General features: G+C 42.1%; 2 protein-coding genes across 2 annotated transcripts; both read right to left on the bottom strand.

Annotated features, from left to right (window-relative positions):
• Window positions 1–316: 316 nt before the first annotated feature.
• Window positions 317–7856, bottom strand: isca1 (iron-sulfur cluster assembly 1). Its single transcript, XM_079517075.1, has 4 exons — window positions 7545–7856; window positions 4627–4680; window positions 2198–2303; window positions 317–2045 (listed from the first exon to the last, which is right to left on the bottom strand). Exons 1-4 carry the CDS (start codon window positions 7623–7625, stop codon window positions 1897–1899), a joined length of 390 nt encoding a protein of 129 aa, XP_079373201.1. The 5' UTR covers window positions 7626–7856; the 3' UTR covers window positions 317–1896.
• A 171-nt stretch (window positions 7857–8027) lies between these two features.
• tut7 (terminal uridylyl transferase 7) lies at window positions 8028–26506 on the bottom strand. Its single transcript, XM_079517072.1, has 29 exons — window positions 26408–26506; window positions 25020–25437; window positions 24637–24794; window positions 24419–24535; window positions 24094–24271; window positions 23404–23492; window positions 22954–23005; window positions 22739–22808; window positions 22500–22626; window positions 22031–22150; window positions 21804–21938; window positions 21093–21270; window positions 19956–20656; window positions 19638–19788; window positions 18807–18893; window positions 18394–18494; window positions 18205–18262; window positions 17926–18029; window positions 17728–17817; window positions 16587–16700; window positions 16415–16492; window positions 12073–12250; window positions 11867–11914; window positions 10933–11024; window positions 10728–10843; window positions 10427–10602; window positions 10165–10253; window positions 9454–9517; window positions 8028–9371 (listed from the first exon to the last, which is right to left on the bottom strand). The coding sequence occupies exons 2-29, from the start codon at window positions 25417–25419 to the stop codon at window positions 9313–9315; spliced, it is 3930 nt and encodes a 1309-aa protein (XP_079373198.1). The 5' UTR covers window positions 25420–25437; window positions 26408–26506; the 3' UTR covers window positions 8028–9312.
• Between the last annotated feature and the right edge of the window lie 1485 nt (window positions 26507–27991).

Raw genomic sequence — 27991 nt, 5'->3', positions numbered from 1 at the left:
GAAGGTATCTGGTCTCAGCTATGTAAGAAACAATTACATTGTTTTGAATAAATGTTTTAAAGTCCAATACAACTACCAGTACCATTGACTGTAACGGTCAGGGCAGAGATATGAAAGACTTGCAACATGCTAAAAAGTCAAATTGTTTCTGTTGAAATGTCAAGATTCTTGTCGAGCGACACTTGAAAAGGTAATAGCATGAAGTATTAACCTACCGGTATGTAAACCTAGTGTATCCTATACGTTGTTATACCTTTCATGTCGGGAGCCGCCTCTCACAAAGCTATGTTACACTACTAGAAACGTGCAGCCACAGTTTGCTTTATTAAGCCATTTATTATATAGAAGTCAACTGTACATACATTGCAACAGTCTACACAAACACATAGTTCTGGCTTTGACTGAGCAAAGAATAGAAAAACAAACCTCATTATTTGAGGGATGTTTTTTTTGTGCGTTATCTTGCGGATTAAGTGTCATTTACATCCTTTATATACACACTTAAATATACTCTTTCAAACAATTCAATAAATTACAAACTCAAACCAACCCTTCCACTTTTGCATACAGTGAGTGCATTATACTGTTTCTACCATTTTGTCTACCGTGATGTCTTTATTGTTGCAGATATATTATTTGGTTTGTAGATCCAAATAAACACTAGCCAAATCCACTATTATTTTGGCTTAGCACACTTGTACTTGAGGGGCATCAATTCAAAGTACATCATTGCTTGTTCAGATTTCCATGTTAGGGCTGTAACACTGTAAAGAAAACTCACCCTTTACATATGAAATGGAAGGCAATAATAAAGAAAAAACGTCAGGTCCCTCTCACCCATCTCTTGTTTAAAATGTCCCTAAGAATGGCAGACCACTATAGATTATGCCATCTGTAGTATGAATCCATCTGTGCATCTATGAACCATGAACATACAAACAAGTTGCTAAAAGATCCTTAAGTCAGAAGCTGCAATTACAAGGGCCATACCAGTGTTAATATCATCACAACATTTCCGCTAATAGAGCCCGACTGATGCCAGATTTTTGGGTCTGATGTTGACCCAACTATGGAGTGTCCTAGAGTAGACCACTGGTTCCCAAACACTGGGTCGGGTCCAAAAAAAGCTAAGTTTTTCCTTGAATTAAAAAAAAATTATGTTTTGTTTTTTTTCTCTGTAATTTCATTAAGAAATAAAAGGGAAAAATCTAAGAAATTCCATAAATAAGAAAACAATGGTTACGTTTTTGAGGTTTTCCTATAATGACCCAAAATATGGACACCAGGTTGAAAGTGCTTATAAACCGGAGCACATCAGCTGCATCCAAATGTCGTCAAACAAGTCAAATAATGGCCTGTATATCAGCCAAATAAATATATCGGTCTGGCTCTGGAAATTTGACTGGTACGGTCATTTAATGCAGGGGTGACTTTTCAAGGTAACAGGTGGCACTCAGGCATTGTGTGTGTGTGTGTGTGTGTGGGGGTGGGGGGACTCCAGAGGAAGAGCAGTAGTGGAAAAGCAGACTGTACCCCCATTCTGTTTTGTCATGTAAATAAGTCACTGTATATTGAATTAGTCAAAGCATAGCTAGCTTGCTGTTTTTACAGAAATGGAAATTCAAAATATATATTTTAAAGATATTTCTTTAAATATATTTTTGTTAACAGAAATGACAAACGAATGACAGCTTCTGTTTGCTTTCACTTTTTTCACTTTCAGCAGGGGCTGTAATCTGTCTGAAGAGACTATCCACAATACATCCCAGAGAATGTGACGGGTCGAACAACAATGTCAAACACTCAAGTCTTTTATTCATGCGCATCCAGGAGCGAGGAGTGTGGCTGAGGAGGGACTTGGGAGGGACTGAGGCTTCATCATCACAACACTCACACTCAGATATTGAAGCTTTCGCCGCAGCCACACGTGCCCTTTATGTTGGGATTGTTGAAGACAAATTCACTGGAGAGCTTCGAGTCCACATAGTCCATTTCAGTCCCCAGCAGGGTCAGCTGGGCCTTCTTCTCAATGAACACCCTCACACCTGTGGGACAGTCACCACAGTAGTGCTGTCATTAATCTACACGTTTTGAAAAACTCAAAGCAATGAAGGTCAACAATAAAATAAGTTGTGAAGAACTTTTTCAGTGGATGTTTTATAGCAATAAAAAGGGCAATTTCCAAAACGTGTCTCACCATCCTGCAGCACTTCCTCGTCAGATCTTTCCCGCTCTTTGGTGTAGTCCAGTGTGTAGGTCAGTCCATTGCAGCCTCGTGTCCTCACCCCCACCTTCAGACCGATCTGGAAACAGAGTCAATGCTAGCATTTAGTCCATGCTAACAATTTGGTCTACTTAACCAACAGCAGCTATACCACTTGACCCCCAGCATACCTACTCTAGGGGGAACATTCGCCCCAAAATAGCAGCAGCATGTTTTGAGCTTGTAGATCGGACAAGGACAGTTGTAACTCAGGTCTGTCTTTCTACTAAGAGAGAGGGTTTTAAGTAACCTGACTCCGCTCTCTGCTGCCCCATCTGGCGGAGTCAGGTTAGGTTTTAAAGGGTAAGACCACTTTTTTAGACGTTTGGGTTGTTTTCTTACCTTATTATGGGCAAACTAGTCCATTCCATGAGTTATTTCGCTCCGTTGTGTTGTTTATTCGAAATTTGAGAAATAAAAAAAGTCGCTCATTGACTTCCATTGTAACGGGGAAACAGCTCTCAAAGTCACCCTTTTAGCACATGAACCAACGCAACAAAAGCTGATTCTGACAGTTTATGACATCAGGAAAACTCATACGGTTTTATTTTTAATAAAAAATTTCAACTTTGTCTTATTTTGACTAATTTGTGTAGAAAGAAGATCCGGTAAGTAAGCCTACGCCGACCGAATCACTGCTGTGAAAAACGATCTGATTGGACCAAAACTGTACACCACTTCCTTATTGGAAACGACGGGGATGTAAACACATGGATTTGATCTTGTCCGCTTGTCACTAAAAACATACACAATGGACGTGTTTGAGGGAGACACTTTAGAAGACACTTTAGAAGAAGTGTGTAAAGTGTCTGTGTCTGGGATTGCTCATATGCGAGGCTGCAGCTGGATGCATCTCAAACAGCGTGGATACTTCTGTTTACAAACGAAACCTCGCAAGACGACCCGCGAGAGTTGGGAACGCCGTAGCACTGCTTCAGTCTATCTCCGACTAAAATAGTAACTTTATAAATCTATCTTAAAAGACGAAAATAAAACCGTATGAGTTTTCCTGGTGTCATAAACTGTCAGAATCCGCTTTTGTTGCGTTGGTTCATGTGCTAAAAGGGTGACTTTGAGAGCTGTTTCCCCGTTACAATGGAAGTCAATGAGCGACTTTTTTTATTTCTCAAATTTCGAATAAACAACACAACGGAGCGAAATAACTCATGGAATGGACTAGTTTGCCCATAATAAGGTAAGAAAACAACCCAAACGTCTAAAAAAGTGGTCTTACCCTTTAAGTGGTACTGGTTGAAAAATAAACATATCAGTTTCGCCATGATCTGTAGTCCAGTAAATGCCATATAGAGGGGAACAGAATGAGCAAACAAATTCAGAAACTTTCAATCGGATTTCCAGAGAACTTGAAATAATGACACATAATGATCTTACCCCCATTTGTTTAAAAAAAAAAGAATTATCCGACGATATTGTAACCCATTTTTCACCCCTGTGTCAATTAGCTAATGTGATCCTGGACACCCTCCGCCAACCTAGTCCCCATATATGGGGGACATGGGGGAGCAACGGACTTGAACTCATGCTTCCTTCATGCCTGAGTGTCCAAGTTGCTCCTTTGCACCTGACAGGGGGGAGTTTCCCTGGTTGGACGTAGCATGTGGAAGGAACACGTTATTCCAACCAGTTCCTTTCCCCTCCATCAGGCGCCCCGGCTGGCCAGGGGGAGGCAGTTTAGAGACCAGGATTACTGCATGTTTTTTGTGAGGGTACCTACCCTAGGGGACACAGGGAGAACATGCAAACTCCACACAGAAAGGCCCTTTCGCTAACCCAGCCTCGGGTATGGGCACTGATGACGCGGAGGAGGAAACACGCCGCCAGCACCCACAGCGTCCCGAGCGGGAATCGAACCCAGGACCTTCTAGCTGTGAGGCGACAGCACTACCAACTGTGCCACCGTGCCCCCTTTACCCCCATTTGTAAGGCTAAACTGTTCTCAATGCTTTTTGGCTAAGACTTCCTCAAGCTATTCTCATACACTAATATAAAGATTTGATCAAATTAGTTTTGACAGTGGTACTACTATCAATGAGCTCCTATGACAGAGTTACCGTGTGGGGGTCCCTCTACTGTATTGTACTGTACTGTCTGTCACTGTACTATACTGGCACACCCAAAATCACCATATATACAGTTAATATGTGCGTGTGTGTTTGTGTGTGTGTTAGGTTGCGCACAGGTGGTGAAAAACAACCATGCTGTTTTCGTGCTCAGACGCACGCACCCACCCAGCCACACACATAGTCACTTAAGGAAGTGGTTTGCACCACTTAAAAATGATGTGTGATGAACAGTACCACAGTGGGAACAATGCACACCCCTGGAATATTCACTTCACTCACATATTCAGGCTTATTCTCCAGCAGCGACTTGATCTTGGTTACAGCGGATGGAGTCTGAAAAAGCAGCAAGAAAATGTTAAGCCACACAGTTATGTTATACATAACATTATATAAGTGATTGCAGAAAATAACCCTATTTAATGCTGTTTTTGAACAATTGATTTGTTTTATTTATTTGTTTGGCTATAATGACATGCCCAAAATAGGAAGATTGAAAAGTGATTAACATTGTTTACAATAGAAGGATAAGTAGGAATTGTGCAGGTGAGATTTACTCCATTAACATCTAGGGCCTAGATGTTAATGGAGTAAATCTCACCTGCACAATTTTTTGGCTATGAAAAGTGTGCCCTGGCAGAAAAAAGGTTGGGAAACACTGATCTAGGCTACCACATTCCAGGACATGGCCGATCACAGAAAATGTGGACAAATGTTCTACATGAAATGGTCCATAATCATATCATAAAGTAGCACTTAAAACCCCCTATATCTGTGTACCAATATAACTGTACTACAAAGCTTTCCATTCATCACCATCTATGCATGACAGCTCTCTTCAGAAACATTCAAGACCACAAGAAAACTATGAGAAATCAAATGACACTATTCAACAAAGATGTACACAGCAGAAGGTTTTGGAAGCTCAGATAAACTTAAAATACTTGATAATCTATATAACAGTTTAGAATTTGCATTTAGATGAGTTGAAAAACCATGTATATATATTTTTTACTCCCACAGTCACTTACAAATTTCCCTTTTTAATGTTACTGCAACAAGTCATTGTTTTATCATTCACTTTTATTATTGGTCAAAATAGAAATTCAAATATTCATCAGTAGTTTAACTTGTGCCCCAATTCTGGAGATGGTTGGTGAACCATCCAAGGGGTCCACCGTTATTAACATTCCAAAGGATGGGGCGGTTGTTGGCTAGGTTATGGCCATCAGACCATGCCACAATCCATCAGCAAGAGGGGCTTCTACAGCCTTCTTCCATGCAGTAGATTTAGCTTGGATCATGTGCAACAGCTTTAGAGGCATGGTTTCCTGACAACATGGCAGAGCCTACGAGAGCGTCTCCATTTAGTAAGGACAGAGGGCTTGTATGGTGGAGTTGTGGATGAAGTCCTGTACTAAAATGCCGCTATAGCCATTAAGACATCATTTTTCATGTGATGTCAATCTCATATTAGATGCACTTACGTTACGTTACATATATCCCTGATCTTGGTGTTTTATATCATAATAAAGAAACAATGCAATTCAGGCATTTGGGAGATTGAGCCTGGTGAATTGTGTCAGTGTTAAAAGTCAACAATAAACTGGCTGGATTGTGTACCGCATATGGTTTATTTTGAGGAAATAGCTGAGGTTTCCTTGGTTTGTGTGGAAATTTAACTAAACTAAAGTTAATTAAACTGAAAAACCTGAGTCAGACACACATGATGAAATCTAAAACTCAGCACCACCACCACTTTATTGATAGGTTACCATGGAGAATACATTAAAAATGTTTGAGGTTGGTTACACTCGTCTTGTACACTCTTAAGTTCAATTAAAATGAGTTTATAGTGTACTATAGTATAGTTATTCCAGAAAAGCTGTTAAAATCCTCACTGATCATCGTTATTGTGCATCACAATTCAGCCAATATCAAATGTCTGCATACAGAACTACTGATCTATACCGTCTGACATGCAGAACTACTGATACTGATCAATTTAATGCAGAACTACAGGCAGTAAAGGTCAACAAACTTGACATGAAATGTCTACAAGCATAACTGATATTAAATGTCTACATAGTACCTTCAGTATACCTACTACATAACTAACATTTCACATGAAAGCACACCTCAATACAAAGACTGTTACTGTGGATGACACACTGATAAGTATTATACTCGTTTACTACAGGGTCCACCATTGTCAATTCATTCATCAGAACATTTAGAGACATAATACACTTCTATATAAAAAACAGGAAAGCATGTAAGGAGGTAAAAAGGGAAAATAAACATAGGGCTACAGTAAGGGGGAAAGGGATTCAGATTTTACGGGGGACAGTTACGAATTGCAGGCGCTATGTGCCCTTTGAGAGCGGTTTTGAAGGAGTCAAGGGATTCGCACGTTTTAATGGCTGTTGGTAGGGCGTTCCACATTTTGGTGGCATAGGAGCGAAATTAATTTAGTCCCTTGTTTGTGCCGAATCTGGGTTGCACATGGTTTGTTGAACTCCCTCTGGTGTTGTGTGTGAACTTCGTTGACATTAAGGAATGATGAAATGTGTTCTATGAGCAGGGCCTGGCTGGAAACAAGTTCTTGAGCTTAGCCCAGATACCCTGGGTAAATATAGATTTCATTTCATTTCATTTCAAGTATTTAGACAGATACATGGTATCTTGGTGGTGTACTTAGCCCCTCTCGGAACCCTCGTAAAAGGTTTGACATTTGGATGAAAGGTAAACATCCAAATGTCAGAAACCTTTTACGAGGGTTCCGAGAGGGGCTAGTGGTGTACTGTAGCGAATCTTGTGGACCAGACCCATTGCAAGATGCTGTACTCTGTCGTCAACCTAAGCCATTCCAGCCTGTCAAAGTGGGCAGGGGTGAGGTGGGTTCTGGGAGTGAGGCCAAGTAGTAGCCCGACCAGTTTGTAAATGCAAATGTAATAATGGCACAAAGGCTGATAAACGACGCTACTGAATGATAAGCGGGCGACTTGACAAGGTATCATTTATATATAAGTATGACATAAACTGTAAATAGCACTATTATGTGACTGAGCCGGGCTGAGCTTAGTCAACGCCTCAACAGATTGTTAGGTAACTTTGCTGTGCAACACCACGCAGAGAAAAAACATTGACAGCATTAAATAGACATTTAAAAATGTACTGTAGATGGAAACATAATTTACCAGGGTTAAGGCAGCTCTTGTTGGTAGTATCTTCCTTTTACTGACCGCTCGAACGGTCGCTCGCACCATTGAGGCGGACATGTTGAGCTATATCATAAACACATTAGCTTAGAGGCTAACCTTAGCATAACAGTGAACTGCGCAAGGGCACGGGATGATGGCCAGCCCACCAGGCGAATAAGCGGTGTGTGGATAGGTCTACAGTTTGAATGACGGATGTTACAGCCAATGAGTTTACAGCATAGTTATATAATCGTTTATCTGCAAATATGACGTCAATCGCGTTTGCATCGCCCATTTGGTTCCCACTAGAAATGTCTGATAAGATGTTGGTTCCACTTAGAGTGTGGTCAAATTCAAAATAAATTAAAAATCGTCCCGTCACAAATATGCCCCCCAAAACACAACTACAATAGTTTGAATAGAAATTATAGTTAACATTCTAAAGATGAAACACTATTGAATCAAGACAAGGAATAAAAATATTCTTTTTTAAAATTTAATTGATGAGCAGGTCTTTCAGACAGATTACTAGCAGCAACACATTCAATATAGTATAATGGAGCCTCACTGTGCAGCAACTGATCTGAGGCACCGTGGCGGCCACAAAACACCTGCTAAATACATTTTGGATCCAGACTGATCGCTTCGTTCTGAAGGTTTTTTCCTCCCCATCTTCTCTGAGACGTGAAGTGAGAAAAAAGAAATCTGCCGAACGGAGCGAATCAGTCTGGATTCCAGGCTATGTTTTTATCTCCACAAAATTAATCAAAACGGTCTCAAATTAGCAGTATTTGTAAGCTTTTTCACAAACTGGAATACTTTAGTAGTAGAAATGAAATAGTCAAAATATTTTTTTTCCTTTTTTAAAATAACCTAATAGAGTGTGTAAATTTGAAGAGAACACAAAAGACCCAAGTTCAAATGGCTGTGTTCTTGTTGTACGAGTCACAGTCATAGCAGCTCTAAGCAAAATTATGCACACAAACACACCATGGTTTTTGAAAGTTGGGTGCTGAGGAAAGTGGAGGTCCACCATTCTTGGACGGACACGCATACGCAAAACAAACACACACACGCGCACACACACACACGGGGCTGTATCTATAAAATCTACTTGTTTTAGGTTGCATTATCTCAAAAACATAAAAATACAACCATGAAAGTACATTATATACAGGGCGAGTAGTACCCTGAAACACTATATACAGGGCGAGTAGTACCCTGAAACAAACTACAGCTGCTTTCCAGGCTGGATGAGAGACATGGGTTTACGGATGTCAGTGCACAGGACAATTAAAATGTCATTTAAACGAAATTCGATAAAAACAAAAAACCCTGGCCATCAAAACTGGTAGGTAAACAAAGACATGAGGAGCATGCATCATGGCTTGTCTTGTTAAAATAAAAAAATAAGCTTAAAAAGACTCTTCTGAAGAGGAGTAACTGTTTAAAAAAACAAAATTATAATAAAACAAAAAAAAAAACATAAAAGGCCCTGCTTTGCTTCAAGTTAAGCCACTGGCAACCTGGCTTTGGCTTTTGTGGGTTCCAGCTGGCCATGCAGTCCAATTTATATTCTAGATTTTGGGGTAAAAGGATTTGGTTGGATTTAGTTGCCGTCTGGCCGATGGAGACACTAGAACGAGGTGGTTTGATCAGCTCTTCACCGTGGCCTTTCTACTCCAACTTCATACTCAAGGGTGGGGAAACCCCAACACGAGTATGAAGTAAGTGATAAATGGCCGCTTTGTGAACATGGTTTTGTTTATTCCACCGGGCTCTTCCTATGACTGGGGCGTCCCATGTGTCGGCTGCCTGGACTGCCTGAAAAACACAAACACATGTATGCTTTAGCACATCAGAATGGCTTCATGTTTTGAATGAGGACAGACAGAAGATTACACACCTGCTTGTGGACTCAATATCACTGGTTGTTTTCGCTTCTTTTTGTCCTCCTGTAGAGGTACTCCCTATAAAGAAATTAAAATAAGGTTGAGAATGTGTCCTATTACACGATTACAAAAATACAGAATTTCCTTAAAGTTAGCTGCTAAAACATTAACACTGAATCATGTTTCAAGTCTGTCTGGTATATGGCAAATAAAATAAAAACGTGTCAATGCTATCCTAGTCATTTCCAAGAAGACACCCTAAATACAGGCATTGTGTGTCAGTGCTGCCATCTACAGGTTGAAATGTTTCGACTGCTAAACCTCATGCCTAAAACACTACATCAGAATCTACTTGGATAGAAATTCTGAATCTACTTGGATAGACGTTCAAATTCTGAATCTACTTGGATAGACGTTCAGAATCTACTTTAATAGAAATTCTCAATTTCTGTGAAAGTGAATTGCAGTAATTTAAATTTCATAATCTAATCTGAAGACATGGACAGTTTGTCAAGGTAAGGCTGTCTGAATGCACTGATCATTTAGTATCGTCAGTACCCAAGCTAAATAAAATAAGTATAGTAGCGGGAATGAATGATTTGCGTGTCACTCCCCATCTCTCTGACGCAGTTTGCTGTCCCTCTACTGTGCCATCCAAATAAAGGCAGAAAAACCCAAACATAAAAAATACGATTTTGAATAACTCGTGCAGTTTGATATCACACCTGTTTCTCCTTTTCTCTCATGTTCTTCAGATGGTTTGATGAAGAGTTAGGAGAGGAGGAGTATGAGGAGTTGTCCATTTTGACATTTCCTACCAGACACAGGATAAACTTAATTAAAAGCATCACATTTCCTCCCACACTTTATTATGATGTGACCTTAGATAAAACCAACTAACACAACTTAATTCAAAGCCACCGTTACCTCCACCAGAGTTGGATGGAAGTTAAAAATTAATTAATCAAATTAAAATGTTGAATCAACCTGCAGGGCCTCTGTACTGCACGCAGTCCTTCTTAATGTGGGCTTGAGACCCACACAGGAAACAGGATCGCTTCTCATCCGGTCTTCTCCAGCGCTCGCCCTTCTGCATCATCTGGTCTTTGGCTCCATCTGCAGACTCCAGCCTATTGTTTTCAAAGTCCCTTCTCTGCCTGGACCTAGGCCAATGTTTACACCAAACATAAGATTTTACGAGATCCCGACTCCAAAGGTGCTGGTGTAGCCTTACATAATTATTGCGAATCATACATACAGTCATACACTTTGATATTAGTAAACCTACTTCTTACGCATGGGGCAGTCTTTCATGAAGTGCCCGATCTTTCCACAGATTCTGCAGCAGCGGTCATTCGGGGCAAGCTCTCCTTCAGTGAGAACCTCAGGATCGAAGAAATACTCCTGGGATGAATATATAGAAATGTCAGTGACATTGCCATTTTTTGAGAGTCGCTCTACATCAATGTCTAGTTTTTATGATAAATACCAACCATTTGTTGAGAGTATTCAGGGGGATAGACTTTGACTGGTGTCCCAAACACCCTTCTGCCATTGATGAAAGCCTTCATGATGAAGTTGGTCACTGTTTTGATGAAAATAAGAAACATGCCATCAGTTCAATTGTGTCACCGACAACTGTGTCGATTGTGTCGACAACTAAATACTTTGTTGTAATGGTCAAATTACAATTGTTCGGTTTGAGGCATGCATTTATTGTTCTGTTCAATAAAATGCATTGGGGGTGGAAGCTTTGGGCCAATAACCTAGTGAAACCTTTAATTTTGCACGGATGAGTATCGGGTGCAGCTGTCAGTCATGAAAATGACAAGTACAGCATAATTTCAATCTGCTTCCAAACTGGCCTGTGTGATCCGGTTTAGAAGGAGAAAAAAAAAAAAACTGTGTTGGGGTCACATTGTTTTTGTTCCCCGAATGCAAATAAATTAGTTTAGTCTTGCTAGGTACGCCACAAGTTAGAATAAAAGACGGACATATCAAACAATATAATAAAATAAATTATACCAGACTAAATACATTTTGAACTAGGGGAATCATTTGTAGGCACACTGCACCGGAGGTTTCGGTCGTGTGTCCCAGCACCTGATGACATCAAGTTATTTCCACTATTACCGGATCAGAAACCGTAAAATGATATTGATCCCATGCTATTATTACCTATGAAAATGAAAGAAAGGTGGTGGATAAAACAATGACTATGTGCAACATGTATGGAATTGTTTAGGGGAAACATGTTACATTAGGCAACTCCTTTGGCCGCAGTATTTAAACAGAATCTCCCTGCAGATTGGAACACCATATAACATGCCTCCAACACGAGTAGCAAAAAAGTGTTATTAATATATTAAGTAATCAGTGATAACAATAACTTCATGAAATGTGAGAATAGCAGGGAACAAATCATACTTCTCCTCGACAGGCCAGCACCCAGATTGTGATTCAGGTCAAATGGATCTGTAGTGGGTACACAGGAGAGAGACAAGTATTACATGTTGCCAGACAACACACAAATGTAATTAATACATTTATTTTCAGCCCAGAAACTATTGATTCCTGGGTTTTATATGTGAATAATAATGGAATAATGTTGTGCTGCAGGTACCCAGGCTGACCTTCAATGACAATGTACTTGGAGGTCCACTGCTTATTGAATGTGGTGAGACAGGCTTTCTGTCGGGTGCACACAACATGCTCCTTGAAGTCAAAATCTTCAGTGTAGAAGCGGAGCATTCCAAGCCACAGCTCCCCCACAGACTCAGTGTTCTTTCCATACTGTGACCACCGTTTAGGCTGTAGGTGGAAGACAGAAAAAGGCCAAATTTATAATCAGTTTTATGGCGGAGTTACTCCCAAAAAATAACTGGTCTACAAGCTGACAGGTGAGCTTGTACATCAGCTATTTTAGCAACGACAAGTCATACAGCGACATAAAAATCAGACCAATACCATGTTCAATACTATTAGGCAGTCTGCAGCCAAATACAGACTATTTGACGCTTTCAAGTGGCCTGTGATGCTTTCAGTGCATGGGATCAATAAAGGTCTCCGTCTGTCTGTTTATTATGCCACCACATATACAACTTGTTTGTTTTGATCCATGTTCTGCAACTAGAACAAAAGTATATCTTCTAAGGCGGTCTGTCGCAGAGTTGCGGTTAAAAAAAAAAAGAACCCAACAACTACACATTTATTAAATACAAATAGCCTTTGATTATATTTTCAGGCCCACAATATAATGGCTTAGAAGAAATGTACCTGACCCAAACTTAGTTACCGACTCCTGATCTACAAGCATACAGAAGCATGCTCTGAAGAGTGCATAAGAAAACGGTGTACCATCAATTAAAAACTAAACTTTCAAACTGTGCAACACAACCTGCAGCCGGTGGCTGGGTGATGTGCTATGATGGCATTTACATGAATGGAGTTGGACCAAATGTCTTTTGATATAGTCATGTTCTCTCAAAATGACATTTTGCCTCACTCACACAGAAGCCATTTCTATGTGCTAGTTGACACCAATTAAGCATGTTAATTTTATTATATTGTGGTAGACACTAGGTGGAGGTGTCTCACCCCAGAATGGACACTGATGGGTGGTAATGGGTTAAATTAAACGTAAAAGAGACGAGCAGACAGAATATAGGGAGTCTTTGTGTTTGAATGTTTTTGAAAGTAAAGTACACACACACACACACACACACACACACACACACACACACACACTTAAGGTACTTCCTTATATCACTTCCTATCGCCACCCAAGGAAGCTTAGAGAAGGAAATGGTCACGTGACTGGGCTGCGCCACAACACTTTCATGGGAGCCAAACTCACACCCGAAGTTCAATGTGAATGGAGCCGGCTGGACCAGCTCATAAAGAATATTATTTCTGAACAATTGAGACCTTTGTCATATAATCTGTTCAGGAATATAAACGAAGACATATCACAGGTTGTTTTCTAATCACTTGCTTTTCGATGTGCACAGTATATAATTTTATCTGAGGATCTAAACAGCAGCAGGTATCGTTTCTGGCTCTGAGGTATCGCGAGATTTGCCAAGACAGGAAACGGTGGGAAGACTCGTGATACCTGGTACGTTCAGAAAGGTACTTTGTGGTCACAGTGGTGACCATGACGTTTAATTGAACATGAACGGTGACACGGCAGCCAATCCTCCTGCCGAACCGGTGTATGCAGCTAGTTAAGTTGCCAGAGTTTTGGCAACATAACCCGTGGTTTCAACATATTGAGACAGTTTCACCTCCGCGGAATCACGGTGGATGACACCAAATACTATCATGTAGTCGCGGCGTTGGATTCCTCCACCACCCACCAGGTGATGGGATTCCTCAGGGAGCGACCAGGTGCCGGTCCATCCGCTGGACATGCCCAAAACTGCTGTGATCACACCATTTGAACTGTTTGAGTTCCTGCGGATGACATTCAGCCTTAAAGGGGCAGCGCAGACATTCCAGCGGATGATGGATTCTGTGCTCCGGGGCATGCCATTTCTATTCATTTACCAAGATGATATTCTAGTGGCTAGCGGATCGGCAGTCAAGCATTGGAGGCACCTCCTGCAGCGGTTAGAGCGGCTCAACGAGCACGTACTGATTGTGAATTGATTCTGATTCTGGCTAAGCGTCAGTTTGGCCTGCCCACCATGGAAATCCTTGGCCACCACGTCTCCCCAGTGGGGGCCGTTCCACTACCCACCAAGGTGGAGGCCATCACCGCTTTCCCTTTCTAGGTATGATTAATTTCTACAATCGCTTTATAGCACATGCTGTTCATATCATGCACCCATTGTACGAGGCATTGAAGGGCAAGTCGACGCTGTCGACTGGTTCCCAGAGCGGGTCCAGGCATTTGAGGACGCTAAAGCTGCTCTCGCCAAGGCTGCCATGCTGGCACACCCGTCCCGTGCTGCTCCGATAGCCCTCACCACTGGCTCCGACTAGGTGTGTGAGCAGTGGGTCTCTGGCGCCTGGCAGCCCCTAGCCTTTTTCAGTAAGAAGCTCCGGGACACAGAAAATACAGCACATTTGACATTTGGGGGTACGGCACATATTCACCGCATATGTGGACCATAAGCCCCTGACCTTTGCCATGGCCAAGACAACGGAGCCGTGGTCCGGTCGGCAGCAGCGCCAACTTTCCGCCATATCCGAGTTTACGACAGACATTCAGCATGTGGCCGGCAAAGTCAACCGGGTGGCGGACTGTCTCTCCCGGGGGAAAATCAGTCCCGTGCACCTGGGTATTGACTATGCTGCTATGGCTGCGGACCAGCTTAACGACCCAGACCTTCAGGCGATTAGGACAGCAGTGACGTCTCCACTGGCCAGCCCCACCCCATGGTTCTGAAAAACTGACGCCGCCGGGTGTTTGACGCCATTCATGCCCTTTCACACCCAGGGTTAAGGGCGTTGGTTAAGCTGGTGGGGGCAAAGTTCATCTCCGGCTGGGTGACCTGGTTTGGCATGCCATCGGATCTCACTTCGGACAGGGGAGCCCAGTTCACTTCTGAGCTGTGGCGCACCGTGTCTTGAGAGATTGGCTTTCGGGTAGTACGATAGTTCACCCCCAATGAATATGTGAGCATTTTCACCGTTCCACGCTCACAGGCGACAACTGGATCGGCCATCTCCCGTGGGTCATGTTTGAGCCTGCGTTCAGCACCTAAGGAGGACCTGCAGTCCTCTTCGGCCGAGCTGGTCTTTGGTCAACCGCTGAGGGGCCCTGGGGAGTTTCTCCCTGGGACCTCGGGCCCACCAGTCTGCTTTCCGGGACGGGAGTGCATTTGCCCCAGTTCCTACACACCACTAGCTTCCACCCTTCTTACATTCCGAAGGACCTCATGGCTGCCAGCTACGTATTTATTAGTCATGATGCCCACCGCTCTCTGCTGCAGGATCCTTATGATGGGCCCTTACGTGTCCTCGAGGTGGGCCTCAAGAACTTTGTAGTGGACATGAGGGGGGAATAAGCATAGACATATATACGTAGACGCCCTTTCCGGCTCTGAGGCGCGTGTCACCATTGAAGGCACAATTTTCCCGACATTCCTTGCAAAGCATTAGCGGAAGCTTGTCAAGCCCCGGAAAAGGCGCGCGCTGTGATTGGCCAGTAGTCACTTGAGTGACAGCGAGAGACATGGATGAGTCGCATGAGTGACGTCACTTGGGCAGCGACGCAGTCGCCTTCAGCAAATGCCTTCAGCACTTCTAAATAAGAAAGCTGCGGAGAACTGTTGCTTTGTGTTGACTCTTTAATGTTTTCTGTTAGTAATCTAATCGCCCCTGATGTTGTATTGTTAATAACTTTGTTGTTTGTGTTTGTTTGTTTGTATTGTAATGTATATTGTCATGACTGTTATAAAGATTTGTTTAAAAAAAAAGAAAAAAGCCTTCAGCACTGCACTTCCGCCTTCATTGGGATACACGTCGCTCCAATGAACTGCAACGGCCAGTGAGGCATCTATTTCTTATAATATCTATGGGAATAAGGAGCGGATTTCAGTCTCCAGCCATTGTCATTTCCCCCAGCAAAGCCTTATCGTCGCCGGGACGTCCCCCTGCCACGTTTCCTGGCACTATGACAGTCATTATGGTCGTGCGGTCAGACCTCCTAAAAGGGACTAAAGACACTGGGTGTACTGTTGGGGTTTTTTATAGGGGTTTAATGTGTTGCATTTGTCAATTCTGAGTGTTCGTGGGGGGGGGGGGGGGGGGGGCTGTGTGGTGGACACTAGATGGTGGTGTCTCACCTCAGAATGGACACTGACGGGTGGAGATAGGAAGTAATATAAGGAAGTACCTTTACCTGTAAATACTCCCTATACTCGTCTGCTCATCTCTTATCAGCTTCCACAATATCAGAACAGAATCACACTTCCGTCAACTTGTTTGCATGTTGGGACATATAGCACAATGAGGAAAGAAACCCACCAGTGCTTCCAAATCATCGAAGAAATAGACGTTCCAACCATCGACCAGAACTTCTGGTTTCTTGCTTCCGTCATGAATCTGCAACAAACAAGACAAGTTCATAGAGAAAGAAAATGTCCACGGTGTTACGAGAGAGCCTAAACGATCACGGGCTCAGGTTTGGGCGAGTTACCTCCTGCAGTACAGGGATCACCGGTGGCTCCCTCTGCTGGAGGAAAAACAGGACCATGAGGGTGTAGGCGTAGGATGAGAGGCTGCCACGGGACGCATCTCCAATGTCACACATCTGGACGAACAACAACGGAAAGTATTAGAGGTTTACAGAAATCTGAGAACTTGACATTAAAAAGGTTTAGAATCACTGTAATACTAAATGTTGCCATGAACCACCATTTGATGAGATTTAGCCTCTCAGAAACAAAACATCAATACAATGCTGTATTGATGTTGTCACCATTAGGAGAGATAACAGGCAAATGTTGTAATATAATGATGTCTAATTATGTAGACTTCTTGTAAATTCAGTAATGCAGATGCGTTACAATTAGGGGTGTAACGATAAATCTTAACAGCGATACGATAAGCATCACGATACATGGTTGACAATACATATATAGTGGTTTATTATGGCGATACGATATAATTATTTGAAATCGATAGAGTAACCATTTAGCAAATACATTAAATATGCGTGAAACTTGTGGATAGTGCAGGTTATTTAAGGGAAAGATTTATTTTTATGGATATAAATTAGTAAACAGTGATTCTCTGGCATTATCTGGATTATTTACATAACAAAACGATTCGATACCGATTAGTTCCATTGCGATACTTGCCGTTTACATATCGAATATACTTTTTTTAATTAAAATCGATATTTCAATTCAGTTACTATATCGTTACAATAATTTAACTCCCGAGAGCATAAAATTTAATTTGTAGATCTATAAGGATCCAATTGGTTACCAACTCTCCATCATTTCGCTGGGGAACACCTGGAACCCCCTCAAGGACCACTGGTGGTCCCCGGAGGCCCGGACCATTGGTTGAGAAAAACTGCATTAGACCCATTTGATGAGATTGAGGGATTTCTTTGGGGACCCAGAGATGAAAAGCAGTGTTCTTTTAACCGCGTGGACAAAAATGTAGTGTCTTACGCGTCTTCAACTCTTAACTTGTCAATCATTTAGCAGACATCCTGAAAACCCTCAAGTGCCCATGAGGGCCATGGATGGACCCCACCCACATCAAGAACCACTATAGTAGTGCACACAAGGATGTCTGTTGTTGCCATGTGCGTGTAGCGTGCTCACCTTGGCAAACACCTTCATGACATAGCAGAGGAACTTCACCCTCTTGTCGATGGCGGCGTACGATGCCAACAGATGAGTGTTGTGCAGGGCCTGAAAGTACAAAATGTCACATCATGTAGGCATCCATCCAGTGAGTGAATTAAGTCTGCATAGCGATTTCAGAAGACTAAAAGCATGAGTTTGTTCTGAAGTTCTTACCAGGGTGTTGTAGAGGCTGATGTCTCCTTCCAGCCCTGTGTGGACATGGAAGAACTTCACAATGGGCACCTTGGCTGTAGTGATTGGCAGGATGTTTCTCAAACCTGAGGGGAGTAGAGATGGAAATGTTACCATGATATTTCAGGCTTCCATCTTTGGTTATTTGTTTAAATAAAGCGAAAAGTCAAAGAATCATGGTGAAAGAACAGAATTATAAAATAAAATAAAAACAAACATCACAGGTGCAAACATTATAAAACATTTAGTAGCATATATAACCTGGGTGTTTCTTCAGTAATCTCGCCAGGCTCTCAATGATTCCAATGCAATCCAGACCCTGAAAAATAAATTAAGAGATTTGCACTTATTTAATGGAAAGTTGTGAATAATCACACCAGCAATCAAATTCAAATTGTTGTTCGAGACTTGTCTCTTTCATACATATACACACACACACACACTACTTACATCGGAGGTGGCTTGTCCCTCCATCACCATGCAGATGTCCAGGTCACTCTGTCTAAAGCCAAAGCCATTCTTAGACGACCCAAACAACCTCAGCTTTGCCCCTGTCCACAAGATACAAAAAATAATTCATAACAAGGACCTAACTAAAGTTAACGGCACCACATATTAGTTTTTATTACTTTCTAATAATACATTTTATTTTTATCTCATAATACTAATTTCACACTTTAAAAGGTGGTTGCACACTGGATGCGTTTTTCGGAAAACCACCGCTAAACATCCAAAAACGCATCCAGTGTGCAGGGACCTTAACTGGATATAACATCTTGGTGAACGAGCATGGTGTATAGAACAAAGAGAGTAAAAGCTTTTTAGTTCAACAAGGACTGCTCTAATTAGCATGGAGCCTTTACCTGAAAACTGCCTTCTGACGAAGTTCTCCAGGTCGCGAAGGATGTACTCTCTCACATCTATTTCCAGGGTGTCAGGGGCAAAGTCCTCTAGGGGAACACAAAAATCCACATTGAGACAGGACCAAACACTTTTTTTGGGTCTCCTTTACCTGTAAAATGTCAGGGCATAGTTTGGTTTATAATAAAATAAAGCTGGGTTAGATGATGTTCACCGTTTAAAAATGCCAATGAGATTTGAATGTGGTTTTCAATTTAATAGCAGTTGGACTTCCCAATCCCTGTGCTCATAATAGTCTAGCCCCTTTGATAGATAAACAAGTTAAAGGTTTTCCCATCATGTACCGATGACAGCTTTGAATGATAGAAGACTAAATATGTGAAGTGGTCCACATTTTCCACAAAGGAGGATTTGAGTCTTTTTTTATATTAATTGCCAGACCCAAGCTTCTTCTATGTCTTGGCAAAGGCTTCCAAAATGCACTGTGGGCTTTGTTGTCAGCATGCTTCAGCTCCATGATAGATATGGTGGTGGGTTCGACCTTTAGTCCTAAATCTGTTGAGTAGTTGCCCTTCGGTTCTGTATATCATTTTGACTTCTTGGGGCAGGTGTTCACCCATGAGATGAGGATAGCAGCAATGAAGATGAGAAAAGTCTAGGGGCAATGACAGACCTGCTGACTTCAATGTCAACCATGAATGGTTCCGTTTCATTGCATGCATTTGTCTGGGCATTTGTCTGGGCAGCCAATGAGGTTTGCCAGATCGGCTGTCCAGACAAATACATCTGGATACTGAGATCCAGGCAGACAGATAAGACTGACACACACTTACCGTAGCACTGCTCACACACAGCGTTGAGAGTTTTCAAGAACGTTGGTGTGATTGGAGGCAAGGGTTCGAGCTCCACTTTCTTGAAATCTTCTGGGCAGTCTTTCTTCAGATGGCCGTCATGTTTACACAAGCTGCACACAACCATGTGGGACTAGGAGAGAATACAGGTCAGATTTACTTACACTGTACATGCAAGCATTGCATTAGTTGAGCTGCATCTCTATTCATCTTCAAATTCAAAAGTACCATCAAAATATTAACTTGGATTTTCCTGGGTTTCTCAACATTTGTTCATACGTAAACACAGGTCATATTTACCTTGCCTCGTGTAAATGCTTGCCTGGTAAACTCATAGCGCAGGCCGCTCTGTTTTTCATTCTTGACTTCAAAGCCCTCATTGCTCTCTACAGGTGGGTGTGACAGAATGATAGGAGCCAGCTCCTCCTCCTCCTCATCCATGGAAGCGGGATCCAAGTCGGGGGCCAAGTCGGGGACCTCTTCGTCAGAGAGGAGCTCCTCCCCTGAGACTTCGTCAACTAGAAAGATCTCCTCGTCCTCCGTGGTGAGGCTGTCTAGATGCTGTCGGCAGAATTCAACGTCATCATCCCCCTCCTCTTCTTCCTCCTCCACCTCCTCATCATCATCATCATCATCTTCAGAGAGGCTGTTTTTGCCAGAGTCTGCCTTTTCTTTTTCCCCCTCCTCGTCTGAGTCGCACTCTTCATTGACCTCTTCCTCTTCAATAATACAATCAGAGTCTTGGGGTCCCTCTCCTTCAGTAGGAGGTTTAATTGTGGCTGTGTTCATGCCTGCCTGGTGGATGATCTCCTCTCCCAATGTCTTAGCATCTGCGCCCCCCTGGACAGGCCTTTGCAGTAATTTCACCTTGTGGTTGGTAGCTGCCGTGTTGTGTGGCAGGGCAAAGTACTTGTACGTGGTTTTCAGGCAGTGCAGGAGATAGTCGAACGTTTGCTGACTGTTTAATGTGCGAGCCACATTCCTCTTCACGGCAAACGGGTCTAAACATAGAAAGGCAGACATGAATTTAAAGCCATTTCAGAGAGAATTCAGCACACATGCAGGATTTCCCCTTTAAGATTAGTCGGGCCAGTATCTTTAAGTGTGTAAGAAAGTGTTAAATAGCTCTATATTCCAATATACATTCTAATGAATATACAGGATAAACAACAAAAAAAAAGAGCAGACAAAATTGGAACTGAAATCTTTGTGGGGTTCTGTTTTCTAAAGAGCCAGAGAGACTCCTGTAAAACACAGACTAATAGCAATGTTTACCATCAGAACATAAAGCTGTAACCTTTTTTTAAACATAGAACTTTACACCCCCTTTAACAAGGTTAGTGCTGGAATTTGTGATTGTGTGTGGAGACCATTTATTCACAGAAGCTCAAAACAGGGTTGACATCTTGATCTTTATCAAGTTAACAAGCGCTTTACCTTCCACAGCAATGCGCTTCTTTGGCCAGTCCTTTGCCTCACGTGAGAGAACCACACTAGTGCGCACGCTCATCACATTGTCTGCCATGTTGAACTCCAACGAGTAGAAGCGAAGCATTTCTACCCACAGGAGGCCAACCTCTACAGAGGCACAAGGTCTTTGGAACACCAGTGGAGCCTGTTTGGCAAGAGGATATACAGTACAGTACATACTCACGTGACAAAGAATATAACAAATTGAGACTATGTAACTTCAGCGGCCTAACACTTTTGCTTGTGGATTAAAGGCCCAATGACGGTAGTACCTCAAATGTTTAATGGTAACTATTCATTCAAATCTCACTTGAAGTGGGCCAACATTCATCACTTGTTATTTTGCCCACCCGTCTATAAAAAGATGACCATGATCCCCTCAAAAAACATCTTGATAATGGATGTCTAAAAAACATGTCTATTGTCCAACATAAAACAATCAAGTGGAGGCAGGTACAACAAAATCAAACAAAACGCAACCAAAGATCTCCACCTGATATCCCGAGGGAAATCAATATATAGGCTAAAACGGCGAGAAAACCAGCGCACACTGCTTTTTAAAACCAATATTGGTACCGGCCCAGGCGCAATATGAAAGACCACCCAAAAGTGTTTGCACTTGTTTCTGCAATGCCGTTTTTTAGATGTCACCAGATGTATCGGTAGGCAGAGATTTACCTGTCCGCACTTAAGTGATTCCTCTATTGGCCGCAAACTCTCTTTGGATGTGGGGAAGTAAGTCCAGTGAACATATCCATCCGCCAGGTTTGTGAGATTGAATTCAGACAACTTGCTGAGTGAAAACTCCTTTATCTGAGGATGATGCATTGTTTGTTGTTAAGCTCATGTATAATGTTATATTTTAAATAATTTAACGCAAGATAAATCGGAGAAAACTTGCACACCTCATGGTTAAAGTATGTGGGCAGGAGTGGCTCTTTTCGCTGCTGCAAGAAGTAGATGACCATCAGGGCAAAGACATATGTTGGCAGACCGCCTTCCTCTGCTCGGTCCACCTGACAGAGCTGAGACAACATACACAATTCATTTGCTTTGCCAGTTTGTATACTGTATCTGGTCTAGAGAGAATCAGCAGATAAGTTAATGGTCTGTGCTCATTTGTGGAAATTAACTGATAAAGTGTTGGAGTAGGCGAGCTATAGACCAGTGTAGGCGAGCTATAGACCAGTGGACACTGGCTAATAATGGAAACTAGGCTTTTCACAGGTACTGCAGAAAGCATGGTGATGTGGAGTTGGTGGTTTGTAAGATGTATTAGATGGTTAATTAAACACATGTGAAATTTGAAATGAAACCATTGACAGGAGAATGCCATGTTCTGATCACAGAATGACAGCTCTTTTAGAAACTCACCCGGGCCCAGTGTCTGAAGCCCAGGACCAGTGGAAGGAGGATAGGTTCCTGATTGGCTACGGCAGACAAGTAGGCAGTGGTGTGACAGGCGTTGTCATTTCCGGCGCTTACTTTGCAGATCAGACCGCTGTAGGAACAACATGATCAGTCTCCCAAATTCTCTCATGAGTGCCGTGCCAAGCCACAGGCAGTGATGAAATTAGCAGAGGTAGATTCAAGAGCCAACAATGGAGACAAACCTCTTTTTCTCTTTGCAGATGACCACAGGTACCCTGGCATGAAAATCTGCCTCAAGGTCGACATAGACAGCTACAAAAAAGCAGGACATTTATAAAACATGCAAGCTTTAATCGGGTAGTTATTTTGCTCACCGATTTGATGATAATTCTTAACAAGGAGCATTGCTGATGAGCCAACTGAATATTTATGCATTTGGATAAAGTGAGTGACTCACGGCACACAGAGAGGGTCTCCTGGACCTTCAACAAGACGTCAGGCTGATGCATCTGTGAATACATTCCATTTCAAAACCTTACAACATGAATACATGCACAGTATGAATGTGGTGGGCCCAGCCCAACAAATAAGGAACTATGCAGACAATGTCAAAGATAATTTAACATACCATTGATCTAGGGCTGCATTATTTTAGCGATTCATCATCAATTACTTTATCGTGATTATGTTAAAAAATTACATAAATGAATTGGGACAAAATAACCCCAATTGATTTTAAAGATGTGCCATTTTTTCCTTTTAAAAATATTTTATTTTATTTATTTTTCCCAAAAATGATTTAATCAAAGTGTGTGTGTGTACATATATTCTTTTTAAGATTAAATAAATTTGTTTGATTTGCTGTTGTACAGTTGCAGTCCTAATGACCTGGCTCAGTACTACTCACGTGAAGGGGGTACTGAATGTCAATGTTGACATCAGAATCTTTAAAACCAAACTTGGTGCAGGATGACCCATAGAGCCGGAGATTTATCTCTGTAAATGGCAATGAGCAAGAGAGATCGAGTGGCCAAGAGTGAGAGAGGGGGAGAGAGAGAACAACAAGAGAATGTTAAAATCTGAATATCTATTCAAAATCAATTAGCAAACACATTAAGCCAAGGCTCATGGCAGCAAAATTATTATCTCCAGAGGCCAGTAATAAATACAAATGGTAATCTCTGTACGTACGTACGCACGCACGCACACACGCACGCACGCACATCTGTAATCCACTTTGTGGATAGAGTAAAAATTGTCATTTATAATCTGTGCATATATTATTATAATCTATGCATAATTATATTATTATAATCTATGCATATATTATTTTCCTATACCAACATTGTTCGTAGGAGTACATTTTGTACCTTTTGTAGCTTACAACAAGTCACGGTACATTGCGAGCTTGTAGATGTGCCTTTCTCGCCAAATATTAGCTCCAGAAAAAAGATGCAAGGGATCACGTAATTAACACACGAGTGAAACACAAATGCACAAATGGGGGGGGGGGGGAAAGAAAAAAAAAAAGATAATGGCAAAAGAATAAAATAGAAAGAATATAAACAGAAACATAAATACTTTTGAGGCAGCTTACCAGGCATGACAGACTGGAGGAGCTCTTGCATGGTGGAGACGATGCACTGTCTCTGCTCTACATCCTGGTCACTCAACCCTTGCTCCGTGGCGACAGTCTCTAAGGTAGCACTCACTGCACTTATCTGCTCCTGCCCAGGGGGCAGGATTTCAGTCAGCATTACCTGCTCTCGCCTCTCCTAGGAACACAAAGTGAAATCACATGTACGAACAAATACTCAACATTGAGGTTTATATGTATAAAAACTATGACTATACAATTTCTGTAGTCAGAATACTGTAAATGTCAAACTCTACAGTGACAAGTGTAATAAAATAAAACTCACCCTTGCCCGCCTCTTGTGCCACTTGTCTTTGGCGTGACGCTGGGCGATAGGGATCGAGTCCAGCAGCATGTCACACAGACAGCAGGTGTACACAGCGCTGGGTCTGCTGCGGGCACGCTGAAGTGATATGAGAGAGAAATCAGTGGCCAGTTCCCAACAACTTGGAAACTTTACTGCAGTGCAAGCCCACCGCTAGTGACGCTAGTGAGCGGCCTCACCTTTTTCAGGCGAAAGATTTCATCTCGGATAAGCTGCTCCTCTGCCTGCCGCAGGGACAATAGTTCTTTGGCCGAGAGCTGTGATTCGTCAATCACTGGACCCCTGTCTTCATCCCCAAAAGGCCTCCTTCGGTCTCCTCGGTTCCTTCGTCTTCCTCCTGGAGGGGCAAGAACAAATAAGATTGGGCCTGTATCCATGGAAGTGGAATTCTAAAAATCAAAATTATAACATGCAGACTGTGGATCAACATAATATTTGTGTAATGAAATAATAAATACCAGTGCTCAGTAATAAAAAGGTCCAAGTTGGCTGCTAAAGAATACGCTTTAGGAGTTTCATTTTCCAAAAGTGTGTCCACCATTCTTTCTGCAGATTCCCTCACCTGAGCTGTGAGCAGTGCCATCAGCAAAGTCCCTCTTTCCCTGTTCCCGGTCCTCTCTCGGGTCCTCTCCATGAGAGTTCTTCTTCCAGTACTGTCGCTCTCTCCAGTTCTCCTCTCGATTGTTCTCAGCAACAGGAAACCGCTGGAAGCCATCCCTCTGTAAGGGACTATGTCCACCCCTAAACCCCCCAGGAGAGCTACTCAGGGGGCCAAGGCCCCCCTTCTTAGGGCTGGCGTGGTAAGGCCTGCCCTGGTTCCTCTTGGTTTGGTGACTTCCCTCGTTTTTGGGGCTGAATCCCTGTCCCTGGTCATGGATCCTCCAGCTTTCTGTCTCATCTGTCACAATACCCCTCACCCGACCTCCTACCTTAGCATAGCGAGGCCTTCCTGACTCTTCCATGGTGGGCTTATACTAAAACTGTGGGATGAGGTGAGTCATGTTCAGTTACAGTCTTACAGATGGGACATTTACTCAGCAATATCATTTTACACATGGGTCATAAATGTTGGCTCAAAGTCTGCCAATAACATCTCTTCTTAGACTGACAAAAACCTATGTGTTGGGTGGTTTCTTTTTCTTGTGAAAACGAAACTCCTGCGGTCTCCGAGGCTAGGTGGCAGTCATAAAATCTCCTGTCATTATTGGGTGCCATGTCACGGTGCCATGTCACGGTAGCCTGGCTAATAAGCCAGACCGAATCAGCAGTTGGCAAAAACAATTGCCTGCCGGCACACGACAGTGTGATTTGAGTCTATTAGCCAGGCTAATGACACGGTGGCACCCAATAATGACAGGAGATTTTATGAGGGACAATATCTACCGATGAGGATCTAAACAAAGTAAACCTTCTACCGATCGGCTATTGTTTACAAAGTCCAAGCAGTCAGAAAGTAATGTCAATCAACATCCCTGTATTATTTCTCTCCTTCTGGAAAGCTAGTTATTAAGTAGTTAACTGTGAGGCTCTGTTGATTTTTACTCGATAAAACCATTTCATTAACGCCTGCGTAGTGTAATATGTATGACATTTTCAAAAATACATTTACAATAGAGTGGGAAGAGTCTTGACAAACCAACCATAGCGTGCTAAGTGTAACTGACTTTTAATGTCACTTCCATTTACTAGCCAGTGACCGCTAATCGCTGAAGGGCTGCTATCAGGCGTTCTCGATAACAGAACATAATAGTAACGTTAGTATTCCTCACTTATTATTATGACAACAATGTAAGTTAGGCCTATGGGCAATTAGCCAGCTAGCAAGCGAGCTAGCTGGTTGTTAGCTTACGTTAAAAATCAAATATCTTTTCTCTTAACGTAAACAGAATTTGAAAAAAACTACCCATGAAAATGACTTTGATATTAAATCAAATATCCTCAATGAAATACCTCGTGTCTTTACATGGACTGCATAGTGGAACGCCAGCAGCAACCTGCAGTCTCTCTGTGATGTTTGTTACTTGAGTTTAGGAGGAGGGACCACTGTTCTGTTTTAAGGCCTGTGAGTGACGTCACCTAAAGCTATGTCTAAAAGCGTCAAGTAAGACATTATTTAACAACAATACTTCCGTAAGCAAACGTCAAAGTAAAGGTAAGATCTTATGGGGATCATCCAGACTTAAAAAATAATAAATAATAGATTATTATAAATAATAGGGTCATCCCTGACCCTAAGGTTCCCCAGGTTCTTACTTAGGGTTTAGTTTAGGGTTATTGTAAGCAGGGAACAAAGACCCTTTTTGCGGGGTGGGGAACATAGAACCTTAGGAACATGTCCCTACTAAAAGGTCCCTTGGCGAAATGAGCAGCATCACAACTCACAAGCTTACAAGAAAGTAATTGACAACTTGTGATGACTGACATTGGTCAGCTGGTTCTGAAGCTGTTAAAAAAAAAGATAAAAAATTATGATGAAAAATTGATAAGATAAGTGCAGTGAGTGCTACCTTAGAGACTGTCGCCACGGAGCAAGGGTTGAGTGACCAGGATGTAGAGCAGAGACAGTGCATCGTCTCCACCATGCAAGAGCTCCTCCAGTCTGTCATGCCTGGTAAACTGCCTCAAAAGTATTTATGTGTCTGTTATATTCTTTCAATTCAAGAATATCAGACATAAGGTGGCCTTTTAAAAGATTACTTTATGAATTGTATTGGTCTTATATATTGTGTCAGACTCATGGACCAAGTTTTGGATTTCATGAAAATATAATGAATCCTAACTATTCTAGGAGCAGTGGTTGCTCATCCACTGTAGGTTAGGTATAGGGCCGGCTAGGCCGCCTACAGCCACTGCTTCTATTAAGTTGGGATAGATAAAGGGGTCAAATTCTACATTTGCAAACATACTGTAGCAAATACCCCAACAACAGGTGACACTGACACATTTATTTCTGTATTTATGTAGGCCTATTAATATGACATTGTTGGTTGATTAATTTACTTTAATATAGGACTTTTAAAAATATTTTTTTACCAGCTCCAGAACTTTGCCCATGACAATATGTTGACTTTGATGTTCAGGAATGTTTTAATTTTGGATTTGAATATAGGGAAGTCTGGAGCACTCTGGTGGAGCTGTTGCCCCCGTGACCCGACTACGGATAAGCGGTTGAAGATGGATGGATGGATGGATTTGAATATATTTAATATTGCAAGAGAACTAACCTACTTTATTCTGTTTGTTTTGAAGGTATCCCTCAAACGCTGCTCCTCAGAGAATCTTCATACAAAGGTTAATTTGCTTTATAGGCCTACTTCAACTATTAATTGTTATAGCCTATCCTATACGTTTAATAAAAACAAATCAGATAAAATCTAGCTTTTACTTTGAAAGTGGAATCAACCCATTTCCAGTGGAACTGTAGTTTTTTTCAGCTTATTCTACATGACTTGACACAGCTATCTGTCTGTCTGTCCCTGATTCCCCCTTGTTGGCTCCAAGTCTGTCTCTCTGTCCTCAATAATAACCCCTCCT

Source organism: Electrona antarctica (genome assembly GCF_951216825.1).
Source record: "Electrona antarctica genome assembly, chromosome: 12".
Classification (NCBI taxonomy): Eukaryota; Metazoa; Chordata; class Actinopteri; order Myctophiformes; family Myctophidae; genus Electrona; species Electrona antarctica.
This window is presented reverse-complemented; position numbering and strand designations above follow the sequence as displayed.